General features: G+C 39.0%; 2 protein-coding genes across 7 annotated transcripts in view; one reads left to right on the forward strand and one right to left on the reverse strand.

Annotated features, from left to right (window-relative positions):
- The window catches only part of LOC111865268 (uncharacterized protein CG3556), a 171,173-nt gene that overhangs the window by 71,140 nt on the left and 81,579 nt on the right, over positions 1–18,454 (forward strand). The gene's annotated exons all lie outside the window — the stretch shown is intronic.
- The window catches only part of LOC111865269, a 68,288-nt gene continuing 56,744 nt past the window's right edge, over positions 6,911–18,454 (reverse strand). Inside the window, exons 2-6 of one of the 2 annotated variants that reach the window (XM_033751760.1) lie at positions 11,992–12,107; positions 11,761–11,891; positions 10,656–10,795; positions 8,588–8,674; positions 6,911–8,042 (exon numbers count right to left, since the gene is read on the reverse strand). In XM_033751760.1, coding sequence (XP_033607651.1) covers positions 7,912–8,042; positions 8,588–8,674; positions 10,656–10,795; positions 11,761–11,891; positions 11,992–12,093 — 591 coding nt within the window. In that variant the 5' untranslated portion in view covers positions 12,094–12,107 and the 3' untranslated portion in view covers positions 6,911–7,911. The remainder of the gene's footprint in view (positions 8,043–8,587; positions 8,675–10,655; positions 10,796–11,760; positions 11,892–11,991; positions 12,108–18,454) is intronic. The other variant, XM_023853165.2, reaches the window with a different exon arrangement.

The raw sequence follows: 18,454 nt of genomic DNA on the forward strand, positions 1-18,454 counted from the left end.
ATTTTTTTTTTGATGAGGGACCCCAACCTTTTTCTCAGAGTGAGCTCAGTGACTTAGTTAGAGATTTAGGCCTTTCCAAAGATGCAGCCGAATTGCTAGGGTCAAGACTAAAAAATAAAAACTTGCTGTCACCTAGAACATCATTCTCGTGGTACAGGCACCGAGAGAAGGAATTCACTCAGTTTTTCTCCAAAGAGGGAAATCTCGTTTTTTGTAATGATGTTCAAGGGCTCATGAAGTATTTTGAAATAGAATATGATCCATCTGAGTGGCGCATTTTCATTTATTCGTCTAAAACAAGCCTCAAAGTAGTCTTGCTGCATACTGGAAATACATTTGCATCAATTCCTATTGGACACTCGGTGCATTTGGAAGAAAACTATAACGATTTGGCTGTGATTCTTGAGAAAGTCAACTATCAAGGACTACAATGGATGGTTTGTGGAGACTTCAAAATATTAACCATGTTGTTGGGCCAGCAGGCAGGTTGTACAAAACATCCCTGCTTCTTATGCCTGTGGGACAGGTGAGCCAGAGACCTCCAATGGACAAAAACTGACTGGCCACTTCGAGATGCCTTAATCCCGCTGAAAAAAACGTAATTAATACGACCTTGGTTCCACGTGAAAAGGTTTTGTTACCACTTCTTCATATTAAATTAGGACTCATGAAGCAGTTTGTAAAATCACTGCCAAAAGATGGAGAATGTTTCACATATTTGTGTTCCAAGTTCCCAAAACTGTATGAAGCCAAGTTGAAAGAGGGAGTTTTTACTGGTCCCGACATACGAAAACTGTTAACCGATCCCCTCTTTTCAGAAACAATGGGAGAAAAAGAAAAAGAAGCATGGGACTCCTTCAGAGACATAGTGCACAAGTTTTTGGGGAACACTAAAGACCTCTCTACAAAACCAATGTACAACGCATGTTGGCTGCATATAAAGCTCAAGGTTGCAAGATGAGCTTAAAAGTTCATTTCTTACACTCCCATGTCGACTATGTTCCCGAAAACTTGGGAGCCTGTAGTGAAGAGCAGGGTGAACGATTTCACCAGGATGTCCGTGATATCGAAAGACGCTACTAAGGAAGATGGACTGTGAATATGCTAGCTGACTACTGCTGGATGATCAAGCGGGAAACGGAAAATGGAAAGCGAAAGCGCGTTCGGAGAAGCATCAAGGAGAAGAAGAAAAGGTTTCACAGGCAAAAAGACTGAACACAGAATGTTAAATATATCGTGAAGGAATTGTTTGTATAATTATGAGAAGTAATAAGTTTAGTTCAATGTAATAAAATTAGTGATATTTTTCATTGCTGTTATGACTCTTTATTGTAAACCCCTATTATTTTCCAAAAAACCGTACGTGATAGGGGGAAATTGAGGTAATTTTTGGATTCAGCATCCTAGAAAACATAAAGTTTACCAAAAATATTCCATGAAGCTGAAAAAATAATTATTTTTGCAGACCTGTGTAATCATTAAATATATAACATAGAGTCTGCCTTGCATTTACGGTTGAATAATTCGAGATATCATACTGTATTGTTTCACTAGAATCATACATAGGAACTGCATAATACACGACACACATATTCCAAGCAAAAGTGTGTAGTTTTGTGTGCCATATGGATAATAGAGAATTACGAGTGTTGGAAGTTTGTAGCTAGTAAATCATAATGCAAGGACACCCTCTAACATTTCAATGTATTATAATGAGAACTTCTGTCCACTAAGAATCGGAGAATTATGGAGATTTTCGAAAGAATAACGTACAGTAAGCTTCAAAGTTGTACATGTATTTCAATGACGACATTTGAATTCAAAATGTCAAAATCCTACTGAATTTATCGAAAGTATAACGTAGAATATGACTGAAACCTACGTACACATATATTTTGTAGGGCAGTTGTTCTCAAACAATCGTTGTAATAAGGATTTCGTCCATTGGGTGGTGTTAAAGGTGTTAACAAATATGTACATATTTTAATATGGTCAGTTACAGTCAAGAGGCCAGATTCCTAAGATGTTTGTCCACCTCAAACTGGCAAGCGCAGCTTGATATAGATATTTGTTCTAGAAAGGCAGGACATTACACAGTGTGTCGAACGAATTATCAGCGTTTGACACACGTTTCTTTAGTGTTGGCTCTCATTTGTGTTCATTTCCCTGACATGAGCCTTTGTTGACGACGGTGACGAAGCGAGGCAGGAAATGAGGCATATATGAACATGGTTAAGGAGAACTTGTGCGGTTTGCATGTCATGCAAGCATGCAGGGAATTTGTGCAGTTGCTTTGAAATTTAAATCTCTATAGAAATTGTCATACACCAATGACTTGGAAATGTAAATGTTAATATTAGGGCCGCCGATATCAGTGGACGCGCTAAAGCATGAACTTCGCTCGCTCGAATGCTGGGATCGTAGGTTCGAATTCCACTCAAGGCATGCTGCCTGTGTATGCGTTTATTCTGTGATTGTGTTGGCCTGTGTGTGGGTAGGTAGGTAGGTNTATCTAATATACGACATTTTTCATAATAATTTTCTTCAATCAACTGATTATACACTTTTAATTTACTGTTGCTTAGGCCGCGCCATAGCTCAAGCGGTTAGGCGCTGGCTTCCCACCGCGGCGGCCCGGGTTCGGTCTCGGGTCTGGTCAAGTGGGATTTGTGGTGGACAAAGTGGCGCTGGGGCGGGTTTTCTCCGAGTACTTCGGTTTCCACTGCCAATCTTCATTCCACCAAAATTCTCCATCATCATAATCACCCGGGGCAGGCTACAATAGCCATTCAGTGGCCACCGTGCCGAGTGGACCCAGTTGGTCTCCACCCCCAAAAGGTGAATTAATTACTATTGCTTCATGTAATGATTGTAACAATTATGTCGGTACTTTTTAAAACAAACTCGGAATACACTGGTCCATAAGCTGTAGCAGACGGATGGCATTATGTGTTAAGACCAACTTACGGGCACTGTCGCTAATGAATTATCTTCATTTGGATGAGAAGCTGGAATATGTAGCAGCAGAAGCGTCTTACGAGAAATTTTGTATTTGAATTTTGTCTCATTTGGGGGCAAATCCTTTACAATACAACTATTTGAATGTGCAGGTCTAGGTTAATCGAAGCGCTCTTTCTCATCTGTGTAATGCGACATTTAGACCCACTGCTAGGGAACGAATCGGCAGACATTATCTCGTGACTCAAGAGCTCAACAATTGCGGGACACCAGTTTCTAGGTAACGGGCCAATAAACACGTATTCTTGGCAACAAAATAGGGGTTTTCCATTTTCCCGAGCACCATATCCATAGTTTTGCTCCTCAGGCGCCAGCAGTGCTACATTGTATTCTAATTCCACCTTTTTTATAGTCTCTATTTTGTCCAGGGGCACTCGGAACTGTATTTGGTTGAGGCACTATGCTACAAGCCGAAAGGTCGCGGGTTCGAGCCCCGATGTGGTCATTGAGTTTTTAAATTTATCTAATCCTTTCAGCCTCGTTCAGGCCCTGGGGTCGACTCAGTCTATAGCAGAAATGAGTACCAGGAAAATTCCTGGTAGCGGGAGGTAAAGGGCAGCCGGCTGATTAGGATGGCAACTTCACCGCTAAGTGTGAGACGATTGACTAAAACTACGGGGACCTCGACCTCTCGCAACCCTATGTCCCTCAACGGCCCTTTGTTTTACATGGATGCTACGATACTGATATAAAGCTAATTGATATGTTATATGGAATTATTATATAAATTAATATGGAAACGTATATAATAACTTTTGACAAGAAGTGTACAAGTGAAGTATTGTAACTTGGACTTTCACCAATGTTATTTGTTGATGCTATCAAAATTATCTTGTTTTGATTTTCGAAAACGAGGAAACGATTGACGCTCTCGCTCTTAAACTTTCCGTGCTCAACCCTGAGAATGCATTGGTAAAGGCCCGAGACATTGGGGAAAATATCCAAATAGATAAAATGTCATAAACAAATTAATATTCTGGAAAGCTTTCATTAGGCAACACCCCAAACGATCTGTATAAATACTGTGTCCATAACAGTCTCAAATCATTTTCTCTCTGATCTGATAGGATGTTTAATCCTTGTGGACGGTACTCAGTCAATTAGGGGGAAGTCCACCTTGTGCGAACGGCCTTACGCATCCACCCGCTCGTCTAGTTGTTTTGTTGTGTGTAATAAACGTCTTGTTTTAAGCTATATTTTCCAGCAGTTCTCATTTCTACCAGCTTCGGCTCAACCGATACTCCGCTCGACCAATCAGTCGTACCCTGACCACGGGCACAGAGGACACCAGTCACTTAAGACTGGTGTCCGAAGAGGGGTACACAACAGAACTTCCTTGAATATTTTTGGGAGAGTAATACGTTTAGCGCAGATGATGTGGATAAAACAAAACACGCTTCTGTGTGCTACAAGCATGTTAATTAGAACTTGATAATTTTCTAAGTAATTATTTAAAGTGACACTACATGTAAATTTCTTAATCTTCTTATGAAAATTCAGCCTTTGTTTGGGAAAAATAAGCTTTCAATCTGATTTTTACTGGTTTTTCTTTGCTTGAACAACTACCCTGAAGAATGGGACGATTTATTTATTCTATATGATTGTGAACTTTTGTCTTTGTACGCAGTTCTTTATTGCAGAAGATAAAATGTTTTATTTTTATTTGATAACTTACTCATTGAGTTGAGCCCTTCTTGAGGAGCCGCTTATTCTTCAGCTACTCAAGAATTTTCCAACGGTTTTGGAACCCGAAGTTTCATTACAGTGTTCACAAGAGCCCTTCACTAGTCCCTATCCTAAGCCAGATCAATCCAATCCATACCATCCCATCCTGTCTCTCTAAGATCCATTTCAATATTGTCCACCCATCTATACCTTGTTCTTCCCAGTGGTTTGTTTTCTTCTGGCTCTTCCCAGTGGTTTATTTTCTTCTAGCTTTCACACCAATATCCTATATATATTGCTCTTCGTCCCACTTCGTGCTACGTGCCTTGCCCACCACAACCTCCTTGACTTGATCATTCTAATTATACTTGTAGAAGAGTACAAGTTATGAAGGACCTCATTATGCAGTTTTCTCTAATCTCCCTTTTCGGCCCAAATATTCTCCTAAACACCCTGTTCTCAAACACTCTCAGTCTTATATCCCTCCCTTAATGTCAGAGACCAAGTTTCACACCTTTACAGAACCACGGGTAAAATTATAGTTTTGTATATTCTAATTTTTGTGTTTTTCTTTGAGAGCAGACTAGAAGGCAGAAGGTTCTGGAGGTTCTACGAGACAGCAACACATGCTTATTTTTCTCCGTGTTTTTCTTCTAGACCAAACTCCTTGTTAGCGACAATTAAAGTTTGTGTGTTTTCTTTATTGTATCTATATATTCACCCGGTAGATTCATATCATCAGCATAGACCATCAGCTGATATATCCCATTTAATTTCAGTCCAACCTCGTTTTCCTGGACCTCCTTAGTTGCATATTCTAAAGCAAATTGAAAAGCAGTGGCGATAAAGCTTCTACTTGTTTCAGACCATTTTATATACGGAAATTATCAGACAAATATTTACCTATACGGATTTTACTATATATTTCGTTTAATCACATTTTGTTCAGCCTAACGAACTTCATGGGTCCCCCAAACTCTTTTAGAATATTGTACAGTAATTCCCTTCTAACTGAATCATAGGCATTCTTGAAGTATGTGAGTAGCTGATGTAGAGCCTCCTTGAACTCACATTTTACTGATGAATGCAATATATCTGATACATAGTTGATCTGTTACGTCGAAACCGACACTGATGATCCCCAGTAATTTAAACTATGTATGGACTTAACCTTGAGAGAAGAATATTGTATAAAATTTTGTATGAAGTGATATCCACGAATAATTACTGCTGTCAGTTTTATTACCCTTCTTATGAACTGGTACATTAACAGACTCCTTTAACTGATCAGGCATTTTTTCCTAATTCCAAATAAATTAATTAGCTAATGGATCTTAGAACGTAATATTTCGCCTCCTGCTTGAATAAGTTCTGCCGGAATTTGATCACTACATGATGATTTATACCTTCTCAAATTGTAACAACAATTTCAACCTCAAAAAGTTTAGGATGAGATACTAACGCCTTAGCTGCCTAGCGTCTTGATAAGAGTGTAACGAAATAAATCCTTGCTTCCTAATGTATATTACGGGAACAACTGAGACTTCTACTTCGTCGTATTTATATATAGTTAGACGTTGTTCGATATAAGAAAGCTACTATAATGGAACAACAGTAGCTGGACACAGTCGAAAAGGATTCTACACATGGAAGCAGTTTATTTTCCGTGGGTGGCTCTTGCAATTCATGGTGAAGAAGAATCTCAGAGTCACGGTGTATCCAGTTATCAGCGATCCAGTCTTGTCGTGGAGGGGCAGAACGCTCTGCGCCAGTTATATGGTCTATGATGATATTTTCAAACATCACACTTCCCTCACAGTAGGAATTAGAGGAACTGTTAGCTACGCAGAAGGACAAGGTTGTGAGAGGAACGAGAGGAGGAACTTTTGCTCAGAAAATAAAGAAAACGCCTGAAAACTAAAGACCGAAAGCAGAAATTATTACTGATAGGGGATTGGATTCAGGAAGGAATAGCCTGTCAGTGGAGAGTGACACATCGAAGAAACTACTGATTTTTTTTTTAAGTTGTTCTGAACTTATCCATTTTCTCCGAAAAAGCAAGGGGAAATATCTTTCCGGGATCTGAATTCTTAGCGATGGTCATTAGATCATTTGGTATTTCAGTATCCACCGACTTTGGGCCCGTCATGTAGGGTCTAACAAAAAATATATCACTTTTAGGCTTGTCGTTTATGTTAAAAAGTGAACATTATTAATTTTTATATTTATAATGACTTCGGTTTCAGGTTTTAAGCAATGTTTTCCAATACAGGATTATGTGTTGTCTTTACATAATTTTTCTTTGCATTTTTTAAATGATCATGATTTTTCACATAGAGTGAAAAACAGGATCACTTCATGTCTGTACATAAACATAGTATATCTTTACTGTAAATGTTCCTGACGTTGTTGTATAACAATCAGGATTGCTCGTCTTTTGGTCTTTGTTCATTTTCTACTGTTCTGAAAAAAAAAACATTTCGGAAACGTAGTCATTTCCTTACTCAATTGTGGGGGGGGGGAAGATGATAAACGCTGTTGAACATATGCAGATATTTGTCTCGCAATTTTAATTTCGTTAACGGTGCGGCGATGTTTAGCGCTACACGTCAGTGTCCTCTTATTGGTATGTAATTTGAAAGGCTTTTGTGCTCAGATGTATAGGTCTTGTTTGTTGTGTTTGCTTTTGGTGCTCCTGTTTCTGAACGTCTGTACTAGGGTTTTCGCTTTCTTGTGTAAAATTTTTACTTTATGCTGGAAACAGAATTTGATCATCAAGGAATTTTAATATATTTCGACGTAAAAGAGCTCCCAGGAATTGCTCACTTTCGAAAAATAAAAATCTGATGCTGGCGAAATGAAACTTCAAGTCATGTGCTTGGATCTCTTTCTTAATTCTGTTTGTAGAAGAATTATCAGGAAGATCCATTTCGAAACAGGCATGCAAATTTTATTGAAATTATCTTATATCATTTCAAGCCTGGCCCTTTCGTCTGTAGTTCATTTCGAATTCTACGGGTATATTGGAAAATTTCCTGAGGAGTTACGAATCCTACAACAAATGTGATTCTGTGTTAACTTTGCTATTTCTATTTATTTGCCTTTTTCATCTGTTATTATGTAAACTTAAAGGGTTTTTACCCATATTTTTGAAAAGTTATTATAAAGGAATATCTGTTGCTGCAGTGCACATACGCATCTGTCTGTGACGAAAATTTCTCACAAAGTTCATGAATGGTGATTAGTATCCCATTTCACAAGCTGATTGAAATCCAAGCCACTTTTCTTCAGTTCTTCCTTCACTTCATCCAGAGTTTCTGCATCGGGATTCGGAGTTCTGAACGCGACGTAAATGAATACTGGAAAGAGAAGACATGTGTAATTGTGTAGAAATGCACTTCAAGGCAGTAGCAACAGACTCTGCTGAGGCTACGGGTAGGAGTCCCAAGGACCGATTGTCCTCAGAAATAATTCTCTACTCCACTGGAGTCGTAGCTGTTCAGAGAAATTGTGTTCTTTACTAGCTTGTGACAAATTTGGTTAGCTACAAGAATATGGAGGTAAGCGACAGTGCTAACTTCGGGGGGGGGGAGTGAACTAGATACCTCGAGCGCCGTCTTTCAGTAGCCTCTTTGCTGGGACTTACTATTAATGGAAAATTGAAGGAAGTCATGAGATTAGTTTTTTTTGCGGGTAGGCTATGTACATCCCTGACGTTTGGGATGTGACCCTTGTATTGTGTGGTTGTTCATTGCTAATATTTCGGAGAATCTACTATTTTTTCCACCCCGAAGGCTCTGGCTCGATTATTTGCCACAACGCAGAGGGCAATAAAGATCTTGAACTACAGATGTAAGAATGTGTAGCGTAGTGTATGCTTTACATGGGATTCAGCGCTACTCACATTTGTTCACCGTGGAGCAGCAATACTTAAAAATGACGTAGCGGTTGTGGTCAACTGAAAGCACATGGTACCTGCCGCTCCATATTCCTGCAAAGAAAATATTCTTATAAGGAACCGAAAGTTACAAGTCAAATTTCAGAATTACACTCTCTAGCCGATAGGTGACTCATAGATTGTTTATAAAGTCGTATCAGCTGGAAATACGTGGTACAATCATTACGTTCGTGGACTGTGGTTTTATCGCATGCATGACAGGGTATTCACATAGACTTACAGATCCAAATCGGCCCTCAAAATAGTTGCCGTTGGCCGCTGTGCAAGTGTCCAATGTTGATATAGCTGCCGAAAACATTGCTGAAACATATTGGCGGGAAATTCACGTACGGCGTCTCTTGTGGCACTGACCACCTCCTCGGACGACTGAAGGCTACGACCACGTAGCTCTGCTCTCAAGCAGTGAAAGAGAAATAAATCACATGTTGCGAGGTCAGGTGAATACGGAGGGTTTAGCAAAACGATGACCTGTTTCCTTGAAAGTTCCTTTTGGACAAGAACAGAGCGATGTGCATGGGCGTTGTCGTGTAGGAACAGCCAATTCTCTGTACGCCAAATATTTCGCTAGGGGATTTGCCTAGTTTCTGGCAAAACTTGATGTTTGTCCGTTGTTCAAACTGCCACATTTTCGATTACCGCCACTCGCATTTAACTGCAGTTCACAATAGAGGCCGTAGTTCTGCTTACACTGTTTGCACACATCTGCCTCTTGCTGTGACGAGAGATGAACTGACACGTTATCATATCGTGCCTCAAGCTGTCCGCTGTATCGCACTGCAACGAGGCTTTGCGGCGAGTTCAGGAACTTATTAACTATGTGTAGCATTATTCGGCGTCAGATGATAATATTGGTTGAGTGAACAGGAGGAAGCATTCATGAGCTATTTCAGCAAACGAAATCATCATTCGCCTGTCGGTTATGAGGGAAGCACTGAAAAGTATCTCCCTTCAGATATTGTGTTGATGGTGTTAGTTTCAACTTATTATTCAGTGCTACCCTCCCATGGAATTCTCTGTCTGCTCGTATTTCTCACAGATAGTTTGTGCAATGTATTGTTATGTCTCTGTCATGATTCTGTGGGTGTTTAACTGGTTCTCCTTGGATTGATATTCTCCTAGGAGTAGGAACTGTGAAGCTCCTCACTGTGCAACTTTCTCCAGCTTCCTGTTACATCCGGCCTTCTACTCGCTGCCATATGAACATTACCGTATTCATCAGCGCATATTAAATTTGTTCTAATATTCACGGACCATAAATTTATGTGACATATTTACTTTCTCAACTTCATTTCCCTGCAGAAATTATCCTCTTATTGACATGATTTTGGTACAAATTATACTGAATATTTTATACAAATTTTTAGTAAACTGTTTTCTTTAGTACTCGTATGGAGAGGAACGTTTATGGCTTTCGTATTTAGTGCAGTGAGTGTCTAGAAATATGTAGGCCTATATTTTTAGTGTAAGACTTCTTGACGACCTAGATTTCCCAGAAAGATATATCAAGGGAATATGGCATATATTTCCACTGTACTTTTTACGACTTGAGCCTTATGAATCCCGATCTATAACAATATCAGAGGTTTCTAGTTCAGAAATTCGTACGAATGTGTTTTGCTGCTTTTGGTTGATTACGTGTAACCTGCGTAGTTATGTAGGAAAGTATTCCATGATAATTTTTATTATTATAAAGCAAAAAACCTTCTTCGGTTTCTCCGTAACTCAGACCCTGGTTTGTCAGGTCGCTTCATATGTCATCATGGTGGACAGATTGTTTCTGGAACAGGCAAACTTCCGAGATCTGCATAATAGGTTAGGGGGCATCACATCACCAATTCAGTGTTTTGGCTGAAGTCACAATATCTGAATATATTTTAACACTGGTTGCAGAAACATGAACGTTCTTTTAAAATTTAATTGAAGTTTGATTCAAAGGTCACATTTGTGACTCTATATAGCTTTTCGCCGATTTGCATGGTGAAATCTCACAGTTATGGAATACCTAGACACTTACTTGCGTAATCTGGAGTTCGGGTGAAACTTTCAGTCACTGAACAATTTGCTACACAACTAGGCTCCGCATAATAGACGTCGTAATATCCTTTGGTGTTCCAGTCCACAACAGTTCCCACCAGTCGATCGCGAGTGCGCGTGCTGTAAGAACATATCATGTGAATGAAACTGTAAATGGCGGTACGAAAATTTGGTACAGCGTACAAATTTTTTTAATTTTCTTTCTTTTATCTAATTCCGTGAAATATTTAATACCACAGACAAAGTATATTATCCCTAAATTTTCTTCTTGAGAAACATTTCGCTTCGACAAATACTTCCTTAATTAGAAGCAAAGAACAGAAACCAAAGCATACTTTTTTAAATGTTCCTTATTTCTTTCGAATTGTATGTAATGTTATAATTTTTGTCATATTTAAAGTTCGAAAATATAAAATATCATTGAAATTAATTCACCCTTTCTCGAGTGATGATCTGGAAGAGAAAAGCATATGGCAAAGACAGTAGAAGCAACTCAGAAAAGTTGCCCTGCGAGATCGACAGACAGTCATTGACTACCAAGTGCAGACACGACAGATAGGAAGAGATATCTCAGATTGTTCTGAGTATAGAATAGTCTGAAACTTCCATAGAAGTAAGAAGACTTGTTGTTGATGTCCTACCTTATTTCTGATTGCAATACCTGTATGAATATCTATAACAGATACGAGTATGTGATTGTTACCTGTATTTATACACAAGTAGGGATTTTGGATACTTTTCCAGAAATTGAGTTCATAAGTTAAGCTTGCTCATTTCGTGACATGCCTTTTATCGAGGTATGAAAATTCGGTTTCGTGAGTTCATTCTTATTAGGAATGCGTTCAATAGTAAGATGTTTCTCCATAAACACCACGGAGAGAGAAAATTAAATCGACTGCTTGTTTTGACATTCTCCTGCAATGTCTTCATGGTTCATGGTACAAGACTACATTTGTGTTCGCAGTAAGAAGGACTCGTTCTGACCAAACGCCTTGCATTACAGTCAAACACGTGACTACCAGTTAAGTTAGAACTTCCATACATTGGAAGATATTAGGTGGAATGGATTCCTGTTGTAAGCTCACCTCTTGACATACACGTAGGTTGTTATTCTTGCGAACTGTTTAGTGATTGCATCATACGTGATCACCGGACAGTCCAGGTTGTCGTCATATTTATGGGGGATGTGGTACAGCCAATACCAAGTACCTGTAAACTATAAGGCAGAGAAATGAGAGGGACACCTTTTCAATTAATGAATTTTATTTTGTAAATTTCACGTTATTGACATTATGTGACTTTACAGAGTAACTTACATTAGTCCAGTCTGTTTGGTTGAGATTCAATTTACCGATGTCACAGTCAGCAGAAACTACCGTCAACCTGGCGATTACACCAAGGAGGATGATAGGCAACATAATGAACTTCGGTCCTGTAATTGAAGAAGATTGCAAATATTCAAGATTTCGTTTGGTGCTGTGCTCTCTTCACTCGTTGTATATATGCGACTTACACGGTGGACGAGAGCTTTAGTTCGCTAAAGTATACAGGAGCACGGACGTCGCTGTGCGGCAGTTGTTGTGGTATTCATTGAGGGAAAGAATTCTTGTTCAGGGGGAGAAAGCGAAATATTGAAAATGTGGAGACACAGGCGACGGAATGGACCACACGACTTAATAGGAATTCCCCTCTCACTTTTGTTTGAAAATTATTATCCTGTGTGTAATATCTTTTTCTATTTCAAGTGGGCCTCTGATTTACAAGGTCTGGAGTTGACCGTCGATTCCTGTAATGTGTGATGCTGATTAAATTAGAAAATAGGAGGATTATTCTCGGATACCGCAGCAAGAGACAGAAGTTTTAAAAATTTCGCCGTGATCTTCGTTAATATTTCATATGTGGTAAGAATGTAAGTCAATTTATTGCATGACATATTATTTATTTACAGCAAAACAAGTTGTGTATTTCACTGTACACTGAAATAAATAGGATATGGAATCGCGGTCGAATGGTTAGGAATTCTGTTTTTTTGAATCAGGATTTCTGAACTATTTCTCAGTTCATTAACGCAGATTTCCTTGTAATATATCAGCAGCTCAGTTTTTAATATTGTAACATGGAAGGCTGGATCGATGCTAGGTAATTGACCGGTAAACACACGCGATACACGCTCGCAACAATGGAACAGGAGATAACGCAACCCGATTCTCGGCAACTGCTCAGTAAACAGACTTGCGCGCAGGAGGAATGACGTCACACTGCAACAGTACTATCACGTGACTTGTTTCCTGTGTAGTCCTTGCGGCGCCTATATAAGGAATGTCTGTTTATTTTTAAGTCAGAACTGTTGTAGTAGCAAAAGATACAAGACATGGGGCATAATCTGCTGTAATGAGCCTGGTCTGACAGATACACTGTATATATTTATATACATATATTAACATTTTAACATGTAAAATGTAATTATCATTTACATTAAGACAAGCTACTTATATTGCATATAGTATATCTGATAGAAAGAGACTCGTCCACTCGTCGGAGAGGGCGCCCCAAAATTGGAAGGCCTAAATGGCAAACAGTTATAAATATCTGGTCGTGATCCCCACTATGCTCTCGACACCCAGACTCACTGACTGGCCGCCAGTCAGAATGTGACTTTGACTTTGATTTTGACTTTGTTTACGTCAGGGACATGGGGCTCGACTCCCAAACTTACTGGCTGACTGGCCGTCAGTCGCAATGTGACTTTGACATTGACTTTGGTTAAGTCAGGAAGGACGAAAAAGGGTAGCCTTAAATCTGAGAGTGTAAAATATGGTCGCAACAGTACTAACATGTGACTTGTTTTCTGTGTTGTCCGTTCGCCAATTATGTAACGAATAACAGTTTAAGTTTAATTCAGAGACGACGAAAAGGGAAGTCTTAACTCTGAGACAGTACCAATTGAGAGACAAGTGCAGAGTGCTTACAGGAGAAGTGCATAGAAGATCTCACGTGTTTGTTATACTTACACTGACCTTGAATGTATTACAATTATTTGTAGTTATAACTAGTGAAGGTCCAATACACTGATTCACCAATCCAAACCCGCGTATCCGACACCCAAATACGTGACAATTTGTTATTTGCGGATTATTCCGTAATGCGACGCTGTGTGATGTGTCTTGTTGAGCGTGTCTGTGAGCAAGCGAGGAATGTAAAGGGACAAGACGTAGGAAAGTCGCTGACTGATATTTGCAGGATGTGTGGGTTCCATCTGCACTAATCCACTACATTATTGTTATATTATTTGTGTGTTTTTCTGGAATACATTTTTCCCTCTCTCAGTTCTCCTGTTTCATACATGACCAAGGTTGGTCTTGTGTCAATGTTTCTGTGAGATTGCAACTTTTGTGCAGTCATATTGGGAGTGGAGTGGGGTGCTGTTGTACCCTACCCGAGTCCAGGTATAAGCCGAAATCAGAGGATCATCTCTCGGTGACCACTGCCGGAAAGGATCGCTGTCGAAGAGACTGAACTCAGAAATTACCAGACATGATATACTGAGTTTCTTCAGTCGGGAGAATGAAGTGGTGTATTGTATCCTGTTGTTCCAGTGTGTAAAATATGAGGGTCTGAGTGCAGTTTTGCATTTTCATGATTACGGAGATTGGTGAAAGCTACTGAATTGACGTAGTTCGATATGAATGGCCTGTGTTTCCAGAGAAGGGAGTGTTTTCAGAAGAGGATTTGGAAAGAGTATTTTGGGATCGGGCGGAAATGAATTAATATAGACCTGCCCTTGCTCTACTATATATTGATGTAAATAGTTGAAGAACTCAGTTGATGGAGTCGAGTCTTTCTTAAGAAGAGAACACTCGTTTAGCTCCTCATGAATTTCACAACAATTTATGGAACCTGTTGGGTCATTGCTCTGTTGACAAGAGTGTTCTATGAATATTTGTTACTGGGGAGAATCATCCAGTCCTTGTTCCTTTAAGATCGGTTTTAATATTATATTGTTTCATACGACCACTTCGTCCTAGCGATAGCTTCTTTATGAATTTCACACACATTCAATATATTCAATCCGTTTACCTCCTATTAGTGTCTCCTATCCTGCTTATCACACCCCCTTTCACTTCGCAAGTTTGAGAGTTTCTGTTTCTGTAGCTTACTATTATATGACCCCTCTTTGGTCCAAATACTTTTCTCCTCTCCTTGTTCTAATATATAATTAATCAAGGTCCTTCGCTTAAATTCGGAGACGAAGGTTCGCACCTAGACAAAACAACAGAAATAATTACATGTTCTCATATATTAAATGTCAAGATTTTAGAGAGGTGAGGAGAAGACAATGCATTTTGAAATGAAATATTTCAAGCTTGACCCAAATTGAATACGCACTTAATTTTCTCAAAAATTAAATTTTGTCCTGTTACTGTAGGTCACCATTCCTTGACCAAAGGCAACATTTCCATAGGATCTATTGGTTATTTCATATTATGAGATTTCTCTGCATTCTGATGACGAGACATAAGCATATACTGTTGCGGATCTTCTCAGAGCATTAAGCCATAGAACCAGAGAAACCCATTGCCAGCCAAGGGCTCCGTAAACACGTTCCAACACGCAATAATGGAAGCTGTGTTCTCAGCAGAAAATATTGAGCTTGTTTCTAGGCAGCGGTCAGCTCGCCAATGGACTTGCTGGATATCGATCACATGAGAAACGCAACAGAAACCTTTAAAAAATATGGGCTCTTTTATCTGCGCTTGGTCCATGCCAAGGAATTTATAGTGGAAAACGACGTCGTTTGAGCGCTAGCAATAACTCATTAAATATTAACCATTGTTGTTTAAATCCTCTTGTTAACCTTTTCGTAAATTGGTATAATATTGTTGTCTTTCCATCGAGGAGAAATTTTTTATTTACTTTACTTTCTTACTCTTGGAGCTGAGCTCTTCTTGAGGAACCGCCAATTCTGCAGCTACTCAAGAATTTCCCAGCTTTTATTGCTTGTTGCATCTATAAGTAATGAGTTCTTTTTTCTGGTATTTAGTGTAACACCTCCTGTTTGATTCTATTCTGCCGGAGTTTGATCAGTAGGTGGTGATGATGTATAAATTTTAAAATTTGTAATAGAAAATTCTTCTAAAAATGCATTATGATTGAAAACTCAGCTGTATGTATGTATTTCCCGCTGCTTAACATTATTAACCCTGCGCATAACCAGTAGCTTGGAGAAATAATTCTTGTACCTAATCAAGGTGATATGGGATTCTGGAAACAAATCACGGTTCTTAGTATTAAACTAGTTATCCTGGGATTCTGCCCCTTGAATTAGACCTCAGTATAGTATGTCCATAATTAAATTCTTCCTATGCAGTGTTTCAAGCTCATTAATTTTATTTTTCAGATATTCACAAACGAAAACACAAAACTGCTGTAAGTTTTATTAAGGCAATTAGTAATGTTGGGTAATTTCACATTACATAATAATTGAGTAATATTTATTTAGTACGGCTTTCGAACAGTGTGTGAAATGTTATTCATTCCTAATGGATTTCGTTAAGAGTAACCAGTTTGAAGGAATATTTCCAAATTCACCTTCCAAACATTGCATTCAGCTGGACAGTCTGAGCTATAAACGTATTTCTTTTTTTTCACACATTTATTTTTCATAATCTGCAGAATCTGCAATAACTGTATATGTTCAATAAGTACTGACTCGTGAATGAGCACGATGGTATATACTCGTTTTTTGTCCGTTTAGGTATCATTTCAATTCATGTATTGGTGTTTTACTCAGTTCTGTCTTGCATAGTTAGGAAGGTGTATCTATTTAGCCTGTGTGTAGTTTCGCTTGCTAGTAGTTTTCTATTATTCTAAAGTTTGCGATATTCCACTATTTCACTGAGCATTGTGATCATTTGTAGATCTTAATGGGTCCTGAGTTTTTTATATACCAAGGTGGGTTCAGAATGCACCGGAGACTCTTGGTTTTAAAGCGCTGGAGGTTTTCGGTGTTGTCCATATGAGTTTGAATACTACTTTCTATAGGAGGAGTTTACTTTCTGTTGATAGTGTTGAACCTTTTTCGGGTAGTCAGTGAATTTGTTACACTTTTAGGTTGAGCTGTTTTCTTTTGAATTTGAATGTGCTCTGCCCTTGTCAGTCTGCTTTCGAGATGCATGTCCAGATGTTTCCTCCATTTAATAACATATCCCTGCTGTGAGAATATTATTCTTGCATGAGGTTTCAATATGCAATTGACGACAGAGTAGAGACGGCACCAATGTTGGTTAGTTTGATTGATTGATCAGTAACTGTCAGATGACAGGTCCACAGTCTCTTCCAAAACAGTTCCTCCACTTAATGTGATCTTCTGTTTTTGGAAAGAGACTATCCAGGAAAAGTGATAATGTGGTAGTTTTTCCATTTGCTTTCCACATCGCAGTACAACAGCCGTTCAAACCACTCTGGTCACGCCTGTTGCTATACGAACTTGAACCATCTCGAGCATCATTTGTTCTGTGCTTCAAGTCGCTGCTGATGACGCTGCTTCCGGCATCAGTTTTTGGTTTTTGGTGTCTCTCTTCGTCTGATGCCTACCCTTTGACCTGTCCAGCAAGGGAGGCCCTGCCAGTAGCTATGCTACCGCTGGTATAGCTCTCAGGGTCCTTGGCATACTCAAACCCCTCACCAACCAACGAGGGGTGGTTAGTTTAGTTTTATAAAATTTTGATTTCTTCATGTAGTGTGTAAAGCATTGGTACTAAATGATCTGACAACAATATCACATCCAACTTTTCCGGCGAATCCGTGGAACCTTAGAATCATTAGTAAGAAACAAATCTTGTATTTATGAAATCTGCAGTTGAGAATCATTAGTAAGAAACAAATCTTGTATTTATGAAATCTGCAGTTGTAGATCGTTGATACGGTATACAGAAATAAATATTAATAATGAGGTCCGAATTTTGTGATTTTATTAAGCGCAGTCTTTTATAGCATTAAATCGAGATAACTAGTTTATATGGTACGAATCCTTTTTATTTAATTATTTATGTATTTTTTAAGTCTGTTTTATTTAAACACGAGTTCGTGACTTAGGGTTGCAGCCCAGAGGCCGGTCTGCTCGGCGGAACTTGAAGGTCTATCCCTAGAGATATTGTGTTACATTCGAGATTTAATACGTAAGTTGCTGTGGTGCAGTGTCAGATTATATAGGCGCGTCAGTCTTCACTCAGCAGTTTATCCTTTCCCATCTAGAAACGGCCCTGTTACGTGTGGCAACCGTGTCCCGTGTAGGAATTTTCATATGTTCGATGTCTGAGTTATTGGTTTCATCTGTGACCCAGGGCTCTCCACCTTAGAGATAAAACTGTATTTATTCATTTCGTGACGTTTTAAACGGCAGGCTGTAATTCTTATGGTTGAATGAATGTATGTTGAATGGGAGAAAGGAGCTATGATCTGATTTAATGGCTCTGGGCAGAATTTGTCTCGGAGAGACGAAGGTATCTGCAAAACCCCCGATCTGGGATAAGTTGTCTCGACGGAAGTTGAACTTGGGATACAGAAGTATGAAATTATAACGAGAAACACTGGACATCGCTTTTCGATATATTTCGATTTGAACTACAAATTATTAACTTTCTCTGTGTGCTCGGGTTATGAAACGCCATCTTCTCGTTAGAGAAGAGGAATGTGAATTTATTGAATAAGTGGCCTTCTGTAATTCTGCTCCATAAATTTGGAATGCACCGCGAACCAGGGTCTTTTTTAAATTTCTGT

The sequence above is a fragment of the Cryptotermes secundus genome, unplaced genomic scaffold (assembly GCF_002891405.2).
Source record: "Cryptotermes secundus unplaced genomic scaffold, Csec_1.0 scaffold1901, whole genome shotgun sequence".
Classification (NCBI taxonomy): domain Eukaryota; kingdom Metazoa; phylum Arthropoda; class Insecta; order Blattodea; family Kalotermitidae; genus Cryptotermes; species Cryptotermes secundus.